This window comes from Vipera berus (genome assembly GCF_964194415.1).
Source record: "Vipera berus genome assembly, chromosome: 7".
NCBI classification, from domain to species: Eukaryota; Metazoa; Chordata; class Lepidosauria; order Squamata; family Viperidae; genus Vipera; species Vipera berus.
Genome location: NC_138209.1, coordinates 7,722,047 through 7,740,797, shown reverse-complemented (window position 1 = coordinate 7,740,797; position 18,751 = coordinate 7,722,047). Strand labels below are relative to the sequence as shown.

At 40.3% G+C, this 18,751-nt stretch overlaps 1 protein-coding gene across 1 annotated transcript in view; it reads right to left on the bottom strand.

Moving 5' to 3' along the window:
- Window positions 1-4,799: 4,799 nt before the first annotated feature.
- LOC308671256 (protein FAM47E-like) overlaps window positions 4,800-18,751 on the bottom strand; it is a 27,054-nt gene continuing 13,102 nt past the window's right edge. The window contains exon 8 of the mRNA XM_081333356.1: window positions 4,800-5,480. Coding sequence (XP_081189482.1) covers window positions 5,355-5,480 — 126 coding nt within the window. The 3' untranslated portion in view covers window positions 4,800-5,354. The remainder of the gene's footprint in view (window positions 5,481-18,751) is intronic.

Below are 18,751 nucleotides of genomic sequence, written 5' to 3'. Positions count from 1 at the left end.
GAGCGAGGCGGGCAGCACAGCCCAGGCCGGGGAGGAGCCTGGCGGCCAGCGGGGCGCCCCAGTTGCGAGCGGCGGCGGGAGGCCGTCGAGCCGGGAGGTTCCCCGCTCTCTTGCGCCCTCGGGAGCGGAGCGCAACCTTTGGATGCCGACCAGCTGCTCGCAGCCCCAAAGCGAAAGCAAGCGCCGCGGGCGAGAGGGCATCTTTTTACACCGGGGCGAGCGAAAAGGACGGGGCTCGCTTTCTTTTCCGCGATCCTCCCCCCCCCCCGTCGAAGCAGAAAAGCGCAACTGGCGAGCCGCGAAAAGGAACTCTTTTGAGTTAAACAAGCATTGATGTCTGCCAATTGGTGTACATTCAAAGTGACAAGTGGTGTACATTCAAAGTGCCTCCTTAAGTAACACCAGCTGCCTGCAATTAGTGCAGGTTCGAGTCCCACCAGGCTCAAGGTTGACTCAGCCTTCCATCCTTCCGAGGTAGGTCAAAGGAGGACCCAGATTGTTGGGGGCAATTAAGCTGACTTTGTAATAATGCCGCTTGGGGGTGTGTGTGTGAAAGCCCTAACAAGCAGGCATATACATAGAATGAAGGCTACTGCTAAGCTTGTAAGCCGCCCTGAGTCTTCGGAGAAGGGCGGGATATAAATGGAATTAAAATTAAATAAATAAATAAATAAAAGTTATCATTATTTGCAGACAAAACTGCCGGGCTCTTTAATGGCCAGGCCTGTTCCTTGGCAGCTGGGGTGGTTCCCAGCAGGCGGATGGGCTTAAGCCGCTTAAAAGGGTTCGCGGGGGGGGGGGCGGGAGGGGGGCCGGCGGAAAGCAGAGCGGCTGGTTGCGGGGAAGGAGGCTTCGGTTAGCCCGGCGACGGGTTGCTTGCAAAAGGTTAAGCAGGGAGCTGGGGGGTCTCGCAGCTCGGGATCTGCCCGTCGATGGCAGGACAGTTGCAGCAGCCTTGGTCGACTTTGCTGCCCCCTCGTGGCCACCTGGAGCGTTGCCGGCAAGGCCTGAGCTTTAAACCAGGGGGTCTTCAAACTCGGCCCTTTTATGACTTGTGGACTTCAACTCCCAGAATTCCTCAGCCTGGCTCAATTCTGGGAGTTGAGGTCCACAAGTCATAAAAGGGCCAAGTTTGTAGACCCCTGTCCTTGACTTACAACAGTTTTTTTATTGCAGGGGTCTTCAAACCTGGCTCTTTTTTGCTGCCTGAGGAATTCTGGGAGTTGAAGTTCACAAGTCATAAAAGGGCCAAGTTTGAAGACCCCTGCTTTAAACCCTCCACCACCGCAGTGTTGTTGTTGTTAGTTGCAAAGTCGTGTCTGACCCATCGCGACCCTATGGACAACGTTCCTCCAGGCCTTCCTGTCCTCTACCATCTTCTGGAGTCCATTTAAGCTCACCGTGGAGCGTCCTTAATAGTCCTGATGGTGGGTTTTTTTTGTTTTTTTTCAAGAGGCAGCTGGACTTCCTTGTTTTTTTCTTGGAAGACGTTTCGCTTCTCATCCAAGGAAGCTTCTTCAGCTCTGACTGGATGGTGGGGGGAAAATGGAAGGATTTATACTCCTTGTAGACGGCTGGTCATTTGCCTTCTTTTTTTTTTAGAGAGTCATTGAGGCCACCTAGAGCAGGGGCTCTTCAAACCTGGCCCTTTTATGACTTGTGGACTTCAACTCCCAGAATTCCTCAGAAAGGCAGAAATAGAAACCTAAGGAGAATGTTGACATTGTTTTGAAACTTTGGCAAAGGGGTAAAAAAAAATTTAAAAAGGAAAAGATTTTCTAAAGAGGCTTGTGTGGGAACGGCCAGAATTTGGTTTCCCAAGAATTTGGTTTCTCACCCTTCAGCCTTTCCAGACCCTCCTAATGAGCCTCCCTGTTGGTTTCAGTGAGAGCACACTCTCCTGGCTCACAGGAGGGCTGGCATATGGGAGGTTTGGGAAACGCTATGATAAAGCCTTCACATACATCTTATGGTACCTTGTTTTTGTATGATCTCAGAGGCACCTGAGAAATTTTCTCTGTGTATCCAATTATCTATGTATGCTATTTTGTATGAGATGGATGGAGTTTTTGTAATGGAGGTGAATAAAAGTTCAGCGGGCAGTGCTCAAAGGGGTTCATTTTCTGGAGACGAGGCTGCCTGGCTGGTTCAAAGCTGTCTATCGACTCAGGTCTGAATTCCTGTCCCTTCGTCCAAATTTCTTTCCCCTTCAGCTTGTTGATTCAGCATGGATTGAAAGTCTGATTTGGGTGTTCTGCACATTATTATTATTATTATTATTATTATTATTATTATTATTATTATTATTATTATTATTATTATTATTATTATTTATTATTATTATTATTATTATTATTATTATTATTATTATTATTATTATTATTATTATTAATTATTGCTAGAGCACAGTGTTTACAGCAGAGGCCTCCAACCTTGGCAACTTGACGACTTGTGGACTTCAACTCCCAGAATTCCTCAGCCAGGCATGCTGGCTGAGGAATTCTGGGAGTTGAAGTCCACAAGTCATAAAAGGGCCAGGTCTGAAGACCCCTGACCTAGAAGGTTTATCTGTGTCTTCAGGGTCACATGAGTAGTGCAAACGGGTGTGGAGTCTTCTTGGAACTATTGATAGGACTGGGTCCAAGAATTTCCAAGAAGGCTCCACAGCCATTTGCACCATTCCAGTGACCTTCCATTCCCCACCATCCAGTCAGAGCTGAAGAAGCTTCTTGGATGAGAAGCGAAACACTCTTCAAAGAATAACAAGAAAGTCCAGTTGCCTCTTGGTTTAAAAAGCACCTTTGGGACAACCATGATCTGGATGGCTGAGAATCTCCACAGACAGCATCCTTAATAGATTTCTCTGAAAGATGGGGTGCCCGATTTGCACCATTTTAAAAGGCAGCTCAGCGTTGAACTGTCACCATTCTCCAGTCTGGGTGTCTGATGGTGCAAGATCAGAAATATTTTGCTGGGGGACTAGAAAAATCGAAGTAGAATGAAGGCAAAAATCAGGGAGAGGCACACAGCTGGAGCTGGAGTTGACAGAACAGTTTCTCAATCTTTTTAAGATTTGTAGACTTCCACTCCCAGAATTCCATGCGGTCTGAGGAATTCTGGGAGTGGAAGGCCACAGGTCTTGGAAACTGCTGAGACTGAGAAACGTCTTTGTAGAACCTTTTTGAGGCTGGTATGTGACAGGAATCTAAATTCTTGACCTGTTAAAACTGGTGGCTTACCCACAATTTGTAACCTAAGTATAAGTGTTGAGTTTCAGCAGATGGTAAGAGTTAGCTAACTTCATCTGAGCATGGAAGCCAACCTGGACATACTTAGAAACATGGTCTTACATGTAAATCATTTTAAATGACTGTCTTTAATGCAGAGCTTGATAGATAAATCACTATTAGTAACCCTTGACTTACAGCCATTCTTTTAGTGACCTTTCAAAGTTACAACACTGAAAAAAGTAACTCATGACCGGTTTTCACTTGCAACTAGGGAATCAACCTATTCTTCAAAGCACCTGCAGGCAGGACAAGAAGCAACAGATGGAAACTAACCAAAGAGACAAGCAACCTAGAACTAAGGAGAAATTTCCTGACAGTGAGAACAATTAACCAGTGGAACCACCTGCCTCCAGAAGCTGTGAATGCTCCAACACTGGAAGTATTTAAGAAACTGGACAGCCATTTGTCTGAAATGGTATAGGGTTTCCTGCCTGAGCAGGGGGTTGGACTAGTCCTAGTGGACAATCCCTTAAATATGAGCCAGCCATTTGCTGCAGCTGCCAAAAAAGCCAACACAGTTCTAGACTGCATTAACACAGGGATAGAATCAAGATCACGTGAAGTGTTAATACCACTTTACAAGGCCTTGGTAAGGCTACACTTGGAATACTGCATCCAGTTTGGGTCATCACAATGTATAAAAGAAATTTGGGACTCTAGAAAGAGTACAGAGAAGATCAGCAAAGATGATCAGGGGATTGGAGGCTAAAACATATAGGGAACGGTTGCTGGAATTGGGTATGTCTACTTTAATGAGAAATACGAGGGGGGACATGATAGCAGTGATCCAATATCTCAGGGGCTGCCCCAAAGAAGAGGGGGAGAAACTTCCTGAGAGTTAGAACAATTAATCAGTGGAACAACCTGCCTCCAGAAGTTGTGAATGCTCCAACACTGGAGGTTTTTAAGAAGAGATAGGACAGCCATTTGTCTGAAATGGTCTAGGGTTTCCTGCCTGAGCATTGCAAATAGCCACAACAATTGGGATTAAATCTGTGGTCATAAATCATTACAGTCGTTAAGACCTGATTTTACATTTTTTTGTGGGGGTCATTAAGCAAACCATTGTAGCTGTTAAGTAAAATGGTTTAAGGCACTAGGCTAAAAAGCAGGAGGCAGTGAGTTCTACTCTCGCCTTAGGCATGAAAGTCATTTGTGTGACTTTGAGCCAATCACCAGTGGACGGTGAGTTCTAGTCCCGCCTTAGGCATGAAAGCTGACTGGTGACTGGTCCAATCATTCTTTCTCAGCCCAACTCACCTCACAGGGTTGCTATATAAGAAGAGAATAATAAAACTGATCTACATTACAAGCTTTTTGAAAGGAATCGTGTGAATGTTCTAGGACAGGGGTAGGTAACCTTGGCTCTTTTATGACTCGTGGACTTCAACTCCCAGAATTCCTGAGCCAGCCATGCTGAGGGGAAAGGGAGAGGTTTCCAAGCTGAGCCATGCTGGCTCAGGAATTCTGGGAGTTGAAGTCCACAAGTCATAAAAGAGCCAAGGTTGCCTACTCCTGCTATAGGGAAAATAGAAGGAGGAAGGTATGTTGGATATGTTTGCCATCTTATTTGTAAAAATAGCGAAGGTGGAATACAAACAAACAAATAAAGGAAGGCAAAATGCTCTTCTTTTCCCCACAAATTAAAAAAATACAACAGCCCGCTTTAGGGAACATGCGAGAGTCAAGCAGAGATAACCAAAGAAGAACTTTTATTAAACATTCCCAGCATGAAAACAAAATATGTGGAATTTTCCCATTCTGTTTGTAAATGTTACTTCTATATTTAAAATTAATTTTCTGCTAACACATACTAGTCTGGAAAAAAAAACTTTCCATCCCCCACTTAATGCATAAGGCCAGTCATTTCATGGCTGAGCTTGTTCTTATGTTCCTTTAATTTTCTTGGCTTATTTCTCTCTGCATTTGACTGTGGCTGACTCAACAGCTGCTAAGGAAGATGAGTGGGAACATACAAGAGCTCTGTATGATGGGTGTTTTTTTGTTTTTTTTACTTTCTTTCACAAAGGTTAAAACCTGTCACCAGTGGAGCAGAACAGAAACTTAAATGGTTGCGGAAGACTGTGATCTAAATTCTTGAAGGATCTTCATTGAAAGCTTCCTGGATAGAAGCTCGCTGTCTTCAGCTGTTTTATCAGAATGACCTGCAGCCAACATCTGCAGAAGAAACTGAAACACAGAAGCATAAGCAGTACTTAAAATCACACAATTCTCTCGGTCAGATACACACAGCTCTGTATTCCATGAGTATCATATATCACAGCTTATTACCTTATGAGATGTTCACAATCCCCTCTCATCGCTCACTGTGACATCAAACACAGTAATGAGAACAGGGCTCTTCAAACTTGGCCCTTTTGTGACTTGTGGACTTCAACTCCCAGAATTCCTCAGCCACGCCTGGCTGAGGAATTCTGGGAGTTGAAGTCCACAAGTCATAAAAGGGCCAAGTTTGAAGACCCCTGAACTAAAAGATGAACAGGTCAACACAAACAGGTTACACTGAGCATATGTTGAATTCACAGCCCTGAAAATATTCTTAACTCCTTTGTCCCTAACCAGCTTGGCAGTGATTGGGATAAGGAGAGTTGTGTGACCCAACAAGAATAGGATTATCACAAGTTCCTCACTCAGTTTTACACTTTTGGAAAAACCCTAGTCATTCTTCAATCCAGAGAATTTTAAACAAATCACTATTGGGATTCAATCCTGAATATTTCTGATACTTACCAATATTTGCACAGGAATTCATATGAGAACAGCAGTAGCTCAAATAATTTGGTGGAAATGGTTAAGAAGATTTAACCCAAGCATAGAACGTTCTTCTCTCAAATAACATTTGATTGTTAGTATGTAATATTCTACTCCAAAGATCAAATGGGTCGATCCGGATAACTACTACTGCGTTCAATTTCTACTCCAAAGTTAGGAGGCAACCTAATGGAAACCAGATCCCCCTCAAAGACCTAGCCAGATTGAGATCCAAGTATTGGCAATCAAGTCTCAAGGTACTGCTTTTAACTAAAATACAGGCAGTCCTCAACCAACAACCACAATTGAGCCCAAAATTTCTGTTGCTAAGCGAAACAGTTGTTAAGTGGCTTTTGCCCTATTTTATGACCTTTCTTGCCACAGTTAAGCGAAGCATTACAGTTGTTAAGTTAGTAACATGGTTATGTGAATCTGGCTTCCCCCATTGACTTTGCTTGTCAGAAGATCACAAAAGAGGATCACGTGACCCCGGGACACTGCAACTTCCAAGTGTCTGAATTTTGATCACATGGCGGTGGGGATGGTCATAAGTGTGAAAAATGGTCATACATCACTTTTTTCAGTGGCATTGTAATAATAATGATGATGATGATGATGTTGGAAGGCACTCAGTCGTGTCTAGATTACAAAGCTAGACACGACCGAGTTGCTAAATTAATCCACTGGGCATTGTGTAAAAAATACGACTTGCCTGTGTCCGAAAAGTCGTGGGAACATAGGGTGGAAAACGTTGTTGAGAATGAGAGGGTGAAGATCTTGTGGGACTTCCAAATACAGACAGATCGCCATTTGGAACACAACACGCCAGATTCACAGTTGTAGAGAACCGAAGTGTACAGCTGATTGATATTGCTGTACCAGGAGAGTTGAAGAAAAAAAACTGGAAAAAATTACGAAATACCGCGACCTGGCCATCGAAACTGTATGATTATGGATGAAACATGTAACAGTGATACCCATTGTCATCAGGGCACTGGGAAGTATGTCCAAAAACTTTGCAAAATACATCAAGAATTTGCAGCTTCCTGCAATAACTCCAGTAAAGCTACAAAAAACTGAACTACTCAGAACATCTTACATTTTAAGGAGATACCTGGTTGATACCTAGGATCAGGGCTTTTTTTTCTCATAGAACGCCCAGAACGGAGTTCCGGCACCTTTTTTGGATGGAACCTTGTAGGGTAGGCAAGGTGGTTTGTATGACATGTGTGAGTTCCGGCACCTTTTTCTTTTACAAAAAAAGCACTGCCTAGAATGCTGGCAGCAGCCCGTGTCAACCATTAGTGCCAGTCAATTTGAGTGTTCAGTTGACTGAGTTTCACGTTTTATGAATAAAAGTTTTATAATAATGTTGGAAGGCACCTTGGAGGTCATCTAGTCGAACCCCCCGCTCAGGCAGGAAACCCTATACCATTTCAGACAAATGGTTGTCCAGTCTCTTCTTAAAAACTTCCAGTGTTGGAGCATTCACAGCATCTGGAGGCAGATGGTTCCACTGATTAATTGTTCTAATAGTCAGAAAATTTCTCCTTAGTTCTAGGTTGCTTCTCTCCTTTATTAGTTTCCATCCATTGCTTCTTGTCCTGCCTTCAGGTGCTTTGGAAAATAGCTTGACTCCCTCTTCTTTGTGGCAGCCCCTGAGATATTGAAACACTGCTATCCTGTCACCCCTGGTCCTTCTCTTCATTAAACTGTAACTTGAAATAGTCACTAAATGTATAATCTAACACAGAGGTCCCCAAACTTTTGGGCACCAGGGACCGGTTACATGGAAAGAGGTTTTTTCCGCGACTTGGAGGGGCCGTGGTTTTGTGTGCTACCTGCATCCCGTCGATGGGGCTTTCCTTGTTTGTGCGGACCGGTTGCTGGCATGCTGTGGCCCGGTACTGGTCCATGGACCAGGGGTTGGGGACCCCTGATCTAACATCTCTGGAAAATCCATGTCTTGTAAAAATATCATTGTATTTCACCCAAAATCTCAATGGAATCGAGAGGCGATCCAAAATGAATAAATAACCCAAATAAATAAGTAAAACAATGTAGGCCAAAGACTCTTATTTCCTTGCAATGACAAATTCCCCTGTTTTTCAAAGGTTTTTTTTCCCGGTTTCCCGAAACAGCACCGATAAAAGCATTTGGCCTTGCACTGACCAGAAGTAATATGGGAACTGAACGAGATTGTTGTTTTCAATTTTCAAGTCAAAGAGGGAAAGCACCATCTTTATGAAATCTCTTGGATGTAAACTGAATTATGAATTGCTTTCCATTTATTTTTATCTTGATGGTTCCTTGTTCACTACTATTATACAGGTGGTCTTCAACTTAGAACAGCTCGTTTAATGATCGTTCAAAGTTACAGTGGCGCTCAAAAATGTGACTGCTTTCATGCTTACAACGATTGCAGCATCCCCTGTGGTCACGTGATCAAAATTCAGACACTTGGCAACCGATTCCTATTGTGTGACGGTAGCAGTGTCCCAAGGTCACGTGATCACCTTTTACAACCTTCTGACAAGCAAATTCAATGGGGAAGTCGGATTCACTTAACAACCGGGTTGCTAAATTAAAAACTGCAGCGATTCATTGAACAAATGTGGCAAGTAAGGTTGTAAAACGGGGCAAAATTCACTTAACGAATATCTCACTTAGCAAAATAAATTTTGGGCTCAACTGTGATCATAAGCTGAGGACTATCGGTACTACATTTTGGCCTGTAGACTTGCCTATTCATCTGTCTACTACAAGAGTCTTCAAACTTGGCAACTTTAAGACTTGTGGACTTCAACTCCCAGAATTCCTCAGCCAGGCATGCTGGCAGAGGAATTCTGGGAGTTGAAGTCCACAAGTCTTAAAATTGCCAAGCTTGAAGACCCCTGATCTACTACTTCCTTTACAGTTCACAGATTTTAATCTATGAAAATCTGACTGTGCCAGACAGTAAAAGAGGTAAAGCTTGGTCTTGAAGGCCACATAGAATATCCGTGTTACTTTCCTGACAATAGTGAAGAAGTAGCGTGTCGTTTCTCTCTTCCGTGATCTTTTTCAAAAGCCTCCCGTCTAATCAGATTTCCTCATGATTTCTCATTTAAGTTCTAATAAACTTTTCCTCTGCTTCTTAACTTTTTTTTTTTGTTTTTCCCCAAGCATGATAAAGTTGGTTAAATAGTGCTCCCTGGTGGGAGAGTTGGAGATTCCCAAAGTTGTTCCAAAAACTTTGGGAAGATTTCTTTCAACCTTATTTATCATGGATGAAGGCAAATACACACATCCCAGGATGATGTTGAAGGATCCAATCCGGGTTGTTCACCAGGATCAGAAGTTTAGTCTTCCGATCTTTCGGACTCATGATGGAGCGTGCCCTCAGGAAACCTCTCTCTCATCAGAATGTGTGCCTTATTTATTTCCGTATCCTAGACCAGACTTTCTCAGCCTGGGCAACTGGAAGATGTGTGGACTTTAAACCCCACGATGGATTGAAAAGAGGATGGAACTGGCAGAGATGGTGAAGCTGACTGCATTAATCGGGCACTCCATCACTGGAGGTTTTTAAGAAGAAACTGGACATATGTCTGAAATGGTGTTGGTAGGGACTCCTGCTTGAGCAGGGGGTTGGACTAGAAGAACTCCAAGGTCCCTTCCAACTGTGTTATTCTATTCTATTCTATTCTATTCTATTCTATTCTATTCTATTCTATTCTATTCTATTCTATTCTATTCTATTCTATTCTATTCTATTCTATTCTATTCTATTCTGTATTCTATTATTCTATTCTATTCTGTATTCTATTCTGTATTCTATTCTATTCTATTCTATTCTATTCTGTATTTTATTCTACTCTATTCTGTATTCTATTCTGTATTCTATTCTATTGTATTCTATTCTGTATTTTATTATTCTATTCTGTTCTGTTCTATTCTATTCTATTCTATTCTATTCTATTCTATTCTATTCTATTCTATTCTATTCTATTCTATTCTATTCTATTCTATTCTATTCTGTATTTTATTATTCTATTCTATTCTTTATCCTATCCTATCCTATCCTATCCTATTTTATTCTATTCTAGGACAAGAATGCAGAGAGTTTGGGAAGCAGCTTCTGGACTTTCTGCGTGAAAGAGAAAAAAAAAAGAAACCTTAACTTTGGGTTTTGACAATTAGAATGGTTATTATTATAGAACTAGCTAGAGGTTATTGTTTGCAGTAACTACCAAGTTGATATTACAACTTGGACTTCCTGTGGTGATGCTGCGCTGATGGTGGCTTTCTTCTGGCTGCCAGCCCTGTGATTGTGTGAAAAGCGTGGGGAGACAGCGAAAATCAGCTGTCCCGCGGCTTGAAAACCTCTCCCTCGGGAGAAGAGGGGGAAGGAGAGTTTCCCTCGGGTAGAGGTAGAGCTCCCCTAGGTAAAGGTAAAGGTTCCCCCGCACTTGCGTGCTAGTCGTTTCCGACTCTAGGGGCCGGTGCTCATCTCCGTTTCAAAGCCGAAGAGCCAGCGCTTGTCCGAGGATGTCTCCGTGGTCATGTGGCCGGCATGACTAGACGCCAAAGGCGCACGGAACGCTGTTACCTTCCCACCGGAGTGGTCCCTATTTTTCTACTTGCATTTTTACGTGCTTTCGAACTGCTAGGTTGGCAGAAGCTGGGACGCGGCACTCGGGATTCGACCCGCCAAACTGCTGACCTTCTGATCGACAAGCTCAGCGTCCTAACCCACTGAGCCACCGCGTCCCTTAGAGCTCCCCTAGACCTCCTTAATTATTTGGAGGTCGGAGGGTGAGAGTTCCCTCGGAGCCCGAGGCTTCCTCTGCACTCCAGGTCGCCTTTGCTCCGAGCTTTAGGAGCAAAGCAAGACGCGGCACCCACATCTGCATTTTAAAGGGACTTGTGAGTAACTTAAAGCAGACAGTGCTGACCAGGTGAAGTTAAAATTGCAAGTGCTGGAAACTTTAACTCGGGGAGAAATAATCTTCTCCATATTTTAATTTGACTTAAAAGGGGGGAAAAATGGCGCCGGGATGCTGTTGCTTTGTTTATTTTGAACCCATCAGATAATAGATTAAAGGTTTCTATACATATGTTGAAAGAGCAATTTAATATGTTAATGGGTTGATCAGATGGCAACTAATTTGCGTTATGCGGAAACATAATACGTTTTGTAATGCAAACAAGCCTGGTAGGTGGTTGGATTATCAATTAGGGAAGAAACAGAAATCAGGTATTCTAGAGAAAACAGAATATAAAGGTAAAGAGGTATATCAGCAAAAGTTGATTAAAAAGAGTTTTTTAGATTTTTATACAAAATTATATGCTAGTGAAAATATACAAGCTTTAGATATAGATAAGTACCTACAGAGGCAGCACATTTTCCTAGACTTTCAAATGAACAACGAAAGGAGATGAATTGTTTAATTACGTCTGAGGAAATTATTTTAGCAATTAAGTGGGTAAGGCTCCTGGCACAGATGGATTATCAGCAATTTATTATAAAACATTATCTGTAGAGATGATAGAACCATTAAAGGAACTTTTTAATAGTATCCAGATTGGAGGAGAAGTGCCTCCGTCTTGGAGAAGGGCTTTTGTATGGCTGATTCCAAGGGAGGACCAAGACCTTACCCAGCCTAAGAACTATAGACCTATATCGCTTTTGAATACTGATTATAAGATTTTTTCAAAAATATTGGCAAATAGATTAATGCAAGTTTTGAAGCAAATGATTCATAGTGATCAGTCTGGATTCATAACTGGAAGATATATGAAATATAATGTAAGACAAATTGTTAATTTAATTGAGTATTTGGATAAAAACAACCAAGTCCCTGCGGCATTGATATTTTTGGATGCTGAAAAAGCTTTTGATCAGTTGAATTGGCAATTTTTATTGAAAGTTGTTGATAAAATGAATTTTGGGGATAAATTTTTATATTCTCTTAGGGCTATATATCAACAACAATCGGCACAAATCATAATTAATGGGGGATTAACAGAGGCATTTAAAATTGAAAAAGGTACAAGACAGGGATGTCCACTATCGCCATTGTTGTTTGTTTTAACATTGGAGATTTTACTGATCAAAATTCGTGAATCAACTATAATAAAGGGAATAAAAATAAAAACAGAATGATTATAGGTTGAGAGCTTTTGCGGATGACTTGGTTGTGACATTATCTCAACCGATTTAATCGGTTATAGACTTGATGGAAGTTATAACTCAGTATGGGAAAGTTTCTGGTTTTAAAGTAAATAATAATAAGACTAAAATATTATCTAAAAACATGACTATGAAGGAAAAGGAAATGTTAGTTAAATTGACAGGTTTTGAAATAGTGAAAAAGGGAGTATATATTACAGCTTCTAATGTAAAATTGTATAAAAATAATTATGAGATATTATGGTTAAAAGTACAAAAGGACTTAAACAATTGGAAAAAATTACAATTATCTTTGTTGGGGAAAATTGCAGCTGTTAAAATGGAATGTTCTACCAAAGCTTCTCTTCTTGTTTCAAATGATACCTATTTTGAAAAAAGATGCCAATTTGGATGAATGGCAGAAGGGTATTAATAAATATATTTGGGCGGGGGGAAAAACCAAGAATTAAACTTAAGATCTTACAAGATGCACGGGAAAGAGGAAGACTTAAGGCGCCTAATTTGAAATTATACTATGATGCGGTGGTTTTAACACTGGTTAGTGATTGGCTTAATTTAACAAATAAAAGTATACTTCATCTTGAGGGATGGGACTTATTATATGGGCGGCATGCATACTTAATTTATGATAAAAAAGTTGACAAGGCTTTTAAATCTCATATTTTGAGAAGTGCTTTATTGCGTGTCTGGAAAAAGTATTATTATAAGTTAAATTATAAAATACCAATCTGGGGGATTCCTGGACACGCGATAGAGGGTGTATCTATGGGTGTGAATTTGGATATGATTTCTTATAAGCAATTACTTAGATTGGTAGGGAATGACTGGCAATTAAAATCGTTAGCTGAGTTAAAGCAAGAAAATATTGTGCAGTCTTGGTTTCAGTATACTCAATTGTTAGCTAGGTGGAAGTTAGATCAAAAGGTTGGTATTACATTCATGGATGAGAATTTGGTAAAACAGATTAAAGATCAAAATCGAGCACATATAAAGAGAATTTATAATGCTTTAATAGAATTGGATTCGGAAATGGAATTAGTTTAGTTTAGTTTTAGTTTTATTGGATTTCTATACCGCCCTTCTCCCTAGGGACTCAGGGCGGTTCACAGGGCATATATAAATAGGTATACAAAAATTAAAAGAGAATTAAACCATGCCCAATTAAAATACAGCAATAAAAATAATAAAACCAATTAGAAAACCCATATTCCCCTTCAGGCCAGACCAGCTAACTCGAACAAGTGGGTCTTCAACCCGCGACGGAAGGATCGGAGGTCCGATGCCATCCGGAGCTCAACCGGCAGTTGGTTCCATAGTGCCAGTCATTCCCTGACTGGAGGCACCCTGAGGAGGCCCTCTCTGTGGGCACGCACAGGGCGGAGGGAAGTTGACGCCGGCAGCAGGTGGTCCTCGAGGTATCTCGGACCCATGCCATTAGTTAAAGATTGCATGGTAAAGTGGGCCCAAAATATTCAAGAACCAATTCCATTGGATATATGGGAGGTAATTTGGGTCAGAAATGTAAAATTTACCCAGGCCCAAAATTTAAGAGAAAATTTTTACAAAATGTTTTATAGATGGCATCTGGATCCTAAAAAGTTGTCTTGTATGTATCCTAATTTACAGCCCAAATGTTGGGAGATGTGGCAGTTTGGATGCTACTTATTTTCATATCTGGTGGACTTGTAGAAATATAAAAGCTTTTTGGATTAAGATTTGGTGGAACATTCAAAAGATTTTCAAGAGAAAGATAAAGTTTACTCCACAATTATTTTTATTGGGTGTTATTATAGATTGTGATACTAAAGAAACTAATTTGATGTTGAATTTGATAACAGCTGCAAGGTTATTGGTAGAGCAATATTGGAAGAAGGATTGCTTGCCTACTATAGAAGAATGGACGCTTAAAGTGTCAAATTGAGCAGAAATGGCTAAGATTTCTGCTTATTTGAAGGATCAATCACAAGAAAGATACATTTCGGTCTGGAGAAGATGGATAGATTATATTCAGAATAAATATGGGACTAAAAAGTTCCATTTAGCCTATGAGTAAATTTTAGAGTATTATTATTAGTTTATTATAGTGGAATTTTTATTAGTTTTAATTATATGATATTATTATTATTTTTTGTATTAGTATTGTTTAACAACTTGGATATTGTATTGTTTAATAATTAGGATATTAATTTGTTTATGTTTTTTTTATTATTATTATGTTTACTTTTAATTTGTTTATATTTATGTTAAAGGGGAGTTAAAGCGCATTATGGACTTGGTTATTTATATAGTTGGTTAATGTTAGTTAGATTATGATTATTATATTTGTAACCCTGTACTCAGCTCTAGGGGGGGGTTGGTTTTGGGGTTTATATTGTAAACTTTTATAAAACTTTTCGATAAAAAAAAGATATTACAACTTTACTATGTATCTTAAAGGTAAAGGTAAACGTTCCCCCGCACATGCATGCTAGTCGTTTCCGACTCTAGGGGCCGGTGCTGATCTCCGTTTCAAAGCCAAAGAGCCAGCGCTTGTTCAAAGACATCTCCGTGGTCATGTGGCCGGCATGACTAGACGCCAAAGGCGCACGGAACGCTGTTACCTTCCCTCTGTAGTGGTCCCTATTTTTCTACTTGCATTTTTACGTGCTTTTGAACTGCTAGGTTGGCAGAAGCTGGGACGAGTAACAGACGCTCACTCTGTTACGCGGCACTCGGGATTCGACCCGCCAAACTGCCGACCTTCTGATCGACAAGCTCAGCGTCCTAATCCACTGAGCCACCGCATCCCTACTATGTATCTTACAGCACTGAAAAAAGTTGGAAGTCACTGTTTATTTCTTTCCCCCCTTTCCCTCACTTTATCCCCTCTATTCCCTCTTTTTTCTGTTTTCCATTGTCTTTATTTCTGTTTGTATTTTATATTAAGAAAAAAGCATTTAATGATGATCATGATAGATAGATAGATAGATAGATAGATAGATAGATAGATAGATAGATAGATAGAGGGCTTTTTTTCTCATAGAATGCTCAGAACGGAGTTCTGGCACCTTTTTTGGATGGAACCTTGTAGGGTAGGCAAGGTGGGTTGTATGACATGTGTGAGTTCCGGCACCTTTTTCTTTTACAAAAAAAGCACTAGATAGATAGATGGATAGATAGATAGATAGATAGATAGATAGATAGATAGATAGATAGATAGATAGATAGATAGATAGATAGATAGATAGATAGATAGATAGATAGATAGATAGATAGATAGATAGATAGACAGGCAGATGTGTGGACCTCAAGTCCCAGAATTCCCCAGCCAGCTATGCTATGCTGGGTGGGGATTTCTGGGACATGAATTCTACACATCTTCAAGCTGCCAAGATTGAGAAACACTGGTCTAGACTGTGATCTAATACTGTATAATAGCTGAGATACCACTATAGCCAGAATGACATTCCTAGGAGAGATAGGCACTACTCTTCCTTAATCTATTGACAGAAAATATGTGTGTACGATAACTAATCTGCAAAGTGACCTTTAAACTATTTGTGGGTGTAATATATGTGGTCTGGATGCCTGCTGCCTTTGGGGTAGTATGTTTGTGTGTGGGTGTGAGTTCTAAGACGACAAGAGCTGCTAGGTAAAAGGTTATCTCTTCTTATCATTCTAGCCTTTCTTTCCTTTTTTTCTAAGGAACTTTGCAAATATTTACTTAATGCTTCAAGAATCAGCCTCATAACAATTCTTGCCAACAGATTCCTTTCTTAGTTCCATGCATGTTCAGACTCTTAAAAGTCTATGTACTTTATGACAACAACAACAACAATAATAATAATTGTCCGTCGCAGAATCAGGCTGGATTTGGCATTTTTGTCTAAATAACGAGTCCTTTCTAAGGATCTGGAATAGGCAGATGTGGATCTTTGATAGTGTTACCGATATCGGCGCAAGAATTCTGTCAGAATCCATTTATATCATATTCATAAATGTATGTCGAAAACATTATTCCATGGATTCTGCCATCTCCCGAGGAGGAAGGAACGAATGTGGATTCAGCCTGCCTTAGGCATTTCAAAGATTCAGAGAAGCCTTTTGAACTGGGGGAACAAAAGGGAGGGTTAGGATAGGAGGCACCTGGCTTGTGTCTCCTTTTGAATTTGCAAGGAAAAGAGCAATAACCATAAAAATCCAAAGTCCCTTTTCCCACGAAAGGGATGACACGAGGTAAATGATGGGGGGGCTGACCAAATGGGGTTAGGGAAGGGGGGTTGAACAGGGAACTCTTTATAAGGTTTCAATTTGTAGAACAATATTAGATCCTGTCTTGTATTTCCACACCCAAGCATGTCATAGTAAAGATTTCTTTTTGGACTAGAATTGGCTCCAAGAGTTTTGTCTTCCTAAGACGTGGTTTGGGGTGGGTCCTGACAAATTAAAAGTGAATCCATCTTTTGCAGTTGATTGAATGGTGAATTTGTCAATGCTGATGATGTTCAAGTGGTGCTCCAGTTGTTTTGGGACTGTACCTAAAGAGCCTGTGGCTATTGGGACTACCTTTGTTTGCTTCTTCTACAGTCATTTTATTTCTATTTGCAGGTCTTTATATGTTGTTATCTTCCTCAATTCTTTCTTTTCTATTCTGCCGTCTCAAGGTTACTGCCACATCCACTAACCAGACTTTTTTGTCTTTCTTATTGACAATTGTTAAGTACGGGGTGTTATTGTGATAGGCGCCTGTCTGTTTGAATTCTAAAGTCCCAGAGCAATTTAGCCTCTTCATTTTCTATGACTATTATTATTGTTATCATTTAATCTTCAATTTGATTTAAAGTCTGGGACCGGTAAAAACGTAATAGTTCAGGTCTTAAACAAGGACCTAAGAGCTGTTAAAGTAACATCTAAGTATATAAACAGTTCTGAGTACAGTAGGTTTTTTTTTTGCAAAGTCAGAATATTCAGGTCTAATAACTTCAGGATTTCCATGCATCTAGCCAACCCTTTGGGTATTGCTCCACGGGCTCCTATTACTATTGGTACAACTATTGATTTCTCCCTCCACAATCGCTCAACTTCAATTTGTAAATCGCGATATTTTGTTATTTTGTCTACCTGTTTCTCTTTATTTCCTGCATCACCTGGTATTGCAACATCAAAGAAACAGATTTTTTCTTTTCTTTTCCACAATAGTGATGTCAGGCATGTCTGTCTGTTTGGATCTGAAAGTCCCACAGGATCGTGACTTGCTCATTGTCAAGAACTTTGTCAATCTGGTGTTCTCAGTAATTTTTGTTGCATTCGAACCCAAATGTCTGGCAAAGCTTCCAATGTATGATTTTGGCAACTTCATTATGACGCTGTAGATAATCAGCCAGTGAGACTTTGCTGCAGCTACTGATAAGATGATCCACATTCATCTTTCTCGTTGCATAAGTGACATTTGCTGTTATTGACATGCTGAATTTTTGCTTTCGTGCAGTTGGTCTGCAAGGCTTGTTCTCGAGCAGCCAAAATGAAGGATGAGTTTCTTTCTTCAGCACCCCAGATCTCAACCAGCTCCATGTTAGCTTTGTATCTATCTTTCCTTCAATGTCCATCAGGTATTGATTGTGCATAGGCTTCTTTTTCCAGTTGGAAACTCAATGCTCAATGGTTATTATTGTTGTTGTTGTTGTTAATCATTAGTCATTATTCACAGTCTGGGACTGATAAAAGCTTAACAATTCAAGTCCTAACCAAAGACCTAAGAGCTGTTAACAGTTAAGGTAATGTCTGAGTATGTACGCAGTTTTGAGTAAGGTGTTTTAATAATAATAATAATAATAATAATAATAATAATAATAATAATAATAATAATAATAATAATAATAATATAATAAAATAATAATAAAATAATAATAATAATAAAATAATAATAATAATAATGAAATAATAATAATAATAATAATAAAATAATAATAATAATAATAATAATAATAATAATAATAATAATTTGTTTGCCACCCAACTCAACACAAGGCAACTCTGGGTGGCAAACAAATGCAAAAGACTGAACTACAAAATACCAATCCTTACTGCAACTTAAATAAGGATTTTAAAAAGGACAATTTAGATTAGTTTGTGGGGCGGGGTTTTCCCAAAGCTGTGAAGCCTGTTTGGTCAAAGGCAACAGGAGAGCTAATTCATCTGAGAAGATTAAAGGGCGAAGCTGTGAATCAAAAAAAGCCCTGGTTCAGTCTTCCCTCTACATCAATCAGTTGAATAGGAGACTTGAGTAAACCATATAAGAAGAGAATAATAAAACTGATCTACATTACAAGCTTTTTGAAAGGAATCGTGTGAATGTTCTAGGACAGGGGTAGGCAACCTTAGCTCTTTTATGACTCGTGGACTTCAGCTCCCAGAATTCCTGAGCCAGCCATGCTGAGGGGAAAGGGAGAGGTTTCCAAGCTGAGCCATGCTGGCACAGGAATTCTGGGAGTTGAAGTCCACGAGTCATAAAAGAGCCAAGGTTGCCTACCTCTGT